The sequence below is a fragment of the Dunckerocampus dactyliophorus genome, chromosome 16 (genome assembly GCF_027744805.1).
Source record: "Dunckerocampus dactyliophorus isolate RoL2022-P2 chromosome 16, RoL_Ddac_1.1, whole genome shotgun sequence".
Lineage (NCBI taxonomy): Eukaryota > Metazoa > Chordata > Actinopteri > Syngnathiformes > Syngnathidae > Dunckerocampus > Dunckerocampus dactyliophorus.
In genome coordinates, this window is record NC_072834.1 from 7,069,152 (window position 1) to 7,072,164 (window position 3,013).

A 3,013-nucleotide genomic window follows, 5' to 3' on the forward strand; every position below is an offset into this window, starting at 1 on the left:
TGGTAGTAACTGTGTTAAAAATAACGGTGTGATGCAATTTAAGTGCGCTGTAAGTTACAACACTGTTACAGTTACTGACAGTGAAATGTGTCTCATTATTATGCACGGATATCTGATATCTATATCAACCGCATGGACGTGGCTTCAGTCAACATTGTTCAGTACTACAACACAGTAGATTTCGGCGAGTCGTGAACTAACTTCCGGACATGTGGACAGGAAGTGACGTTGGGGATTCAGAGTTGAATTTCAGCTGGAGCGCGGCCACAACAGTAGCCGGTGTTATTATTGTGATTGTGATCATTATTATTGTTATTATTGTGTATGTGGAGATCATTCAAACCTGCAATAAATTGACAGGTGACAGCGATCAAGTGTGGCGCGTTTGTTGCTAGTGACACCTAGTGGCCAGTGTCGATGACCATTTATCAACATCCTTTAATGCCTTAAACTCTATTTGTGTTTCAGTTCATTTCGTCATTTTTATGCTTGAAATGCTTAAATTAGGTCAAGAATATGTAAAATTGGCTTAATATGCATCTATTTTTACTAATAATAGGCCGTAGTCAACCACAAACAGAGTTCATTTATTAATTTAAAAAAAAACGATATAGAGTGATGGCGTCATGTTCGAACCGTGAAGTGAATTTTGGTCTCTGTCCAACACAGAGTAAATACAGAATACAGCAACAAACAGACATTTGTGAAAATAAACATAAAAGACAGCTGAAAAAATATTGATCTCATCATGCTAGTATTGAGACAATACTGATACTACCCTTGGTATTGATACGATATTTGGATCAGTCTGCCCATCCCTACCAGTTAGAGACACACGACACACAAAATACAGGGACGCTTGTGAATCATGTAATTCCAGACCATTTTGCATTATACATTTAGTTTTATTTTTACAATAGTAATCTGAATTTGGTACCTTGTTTTGATGTACTGTATTGTCAGTCTCCAGGATTTGGGGCACCATAAATAAGACTTCTTAAAGGGCCCCTGCTGTCTGTTAGGAATCGACTATTAATCATTAGAGCTGAGGGGGGGTTAATGCCTAAAATGGCCACCAAGCCCACCACCATCCTCACCCCTTCAGTATCGCCATCAGCACCTCCACCTCGGAGGCCCACCCCCTCGCGTCTGCCCTGTGACTGCAAACCTCCTGTGCGCGCATGGGCGGAGGATATTGCCGCTGTTCGCTGCGGCTGCCGTTACTACTCTGGCTCTAAATTCCTCTTTTTTGTTGTTTTTTGTGTTTTTAAACGAAAATGGCGTCCAGTCAAGGAGGTGTGGGAGCTGTCACGGCTCTCCAAAACCATCATTGCTCACCTCACTGGAGCCCGGGGAACAGCCAGTACCACCACCAGCAGCAGCAGCAGCACCAGTACCAGCAACACCAACAGCAGCAGCAGCAGCACCACACGGCCCGCAGCCTGGAAAGGGCTCTGGAGGATGCCGTGTGCTCGGGGATTCTCAACCTGAGCGGGAGGAAGCTGAGGGAGTACCCGGGGGTGAGCTACGACCTCACGGATACAACACAAGCAGGTGGGTCGCTACATGTTATTTGTAAAATATGGTCTGAATGTTCGGTTATGCAGCCTCCATTTATGCACATAAAGGTGTCGACCAGGGATCACGATGAAAGGGGCTTGGTTACTGCTTAGTTCTTTCGGGCAAAGCCAGCAGCTCCCCTCCAAGCCCACCCCCGTGAGATGCATGAATGAGACGGCAGCAGGCGCACCCTAGTCAGCCAGTGGGCAGTGTAGGTATCGATGCAATCTTGCTGGAAGACTATATGAATGAACCAATTGCTAAGAAATGTAGAAATATGTTTCACTGTGGTGCATTCATTTGATCACATGCAGACAAAAGATGCGTTCATGGTCCTTGCAGCCTCACCCCCTCTGCATGCAAGCGTGCTTTATGCTTAACATGAGCATGCAGGAAGGAGGAAGATACTATAGTCTGCTTTTGGTGAGCTTTGCAGAGTCATTTCCTACCTCTTATTGTTATTTGCTGCTGTTCTAGAATCCTATCTCATCCATACTGTAATTGTATTGCTTGTTGTACATGAAGGACACACCAGTCTGTAATGATTCAATTATATTTCAAGGAGTCTGATCCTGTAGACAGCCTAAGAGTGGGGATGGAGCTGTTTGAGTCTGAGTCATTATCTTCGGGCTCAGAATGATTGTCTTCTTCACTCATATGTCCACACACAATACATGTGCATCTCATAGCAGGACAGTGACATATTTTTTAATGGTCTGCACCCCAGGGATTCATCTTGATATCTTGTCATATTTCCAATAGTTTTTCTAAAGATACCACAGAGTTGGATCATAGATAATATGCCTACAATGCCAGAATTAGAGGTGGAATAAAAGCAATGATTGGATCAACGATGACTGTATAGGTTTATTGGTTGAAAGACTACGTGCATGGTACTGCAGTATGCTATAAGTGCTTTCGATTTGTTGTTGTAGCAATGCCATACAGACAATATATCGGCTAACTACAAAGTCATTTAGTAGAACACAGACCTCTGTCAAGGCCAAGTTGTAAAAAAAAAAAAAAAGCAGGCTACTTCCTGGTTCATGAATGATGCGGTGCCATTATGATGATAAATTCCTGTATATGACACATTCTCTGAACCTGCAGAGATCTCAACAAGGATCTTCTATTTTATTTGTATTTTGAAACTGTTAGTCGTAGGTGAAGCGGGAATTCCATAGTTGTAATTTTTACTTTATTGAGGTATCTTGATGATGAACTGAATCTTGGATAACGTTTAGTCTTTACTTGATCGATGATGTAATCCAGGATATCGGGGCAAAAAAAGACACCTAACAGGAATATCGTGGTTTTATTGAGTGACTCTCATCTGAATTGTAATTACATCCTGTAGAATGATTTGCAGTGTTTGCCAAATACACACACGATTTCTGCTACAGATACTATTGATAAAGTACAGGAACTTTGGAAATTCAATAAGAATTGTTAC

General features: G+C 42.3%; 1 protein-coding gene across 4 annotated transcripts in view; it reads left to right on the top strand.

The window, feature by feature from the left end:
- Positions 1-895: 895 nt before the first annotated feature.
- lrch2 (leucine-rich repeats and calponin homology (CH) domain containing 2) overlaps positions 896-3,013 on the top strand; it is a 31,825-nt gene continuing 29,707 nt past the window's right edge. For 2 of the 4 annotated variants that reach the window (XM_054754326.1, XM_054754327.1), the window contains exon 1: positions 896-1,554. In XM_054754326.1, the coding sequence (XP_054610301.1) occupies positions 1,278-1,554 (277 nt within the window). In that variant the 5' untranslated portion in view covers positions 896-1,277. The remainder of the gene's footprint in view (positions 1,555-3,013) is intronic. The other 2 variants (XM_054754325.1, XM_054754328.1) reach the window with 2 other exon arrangements.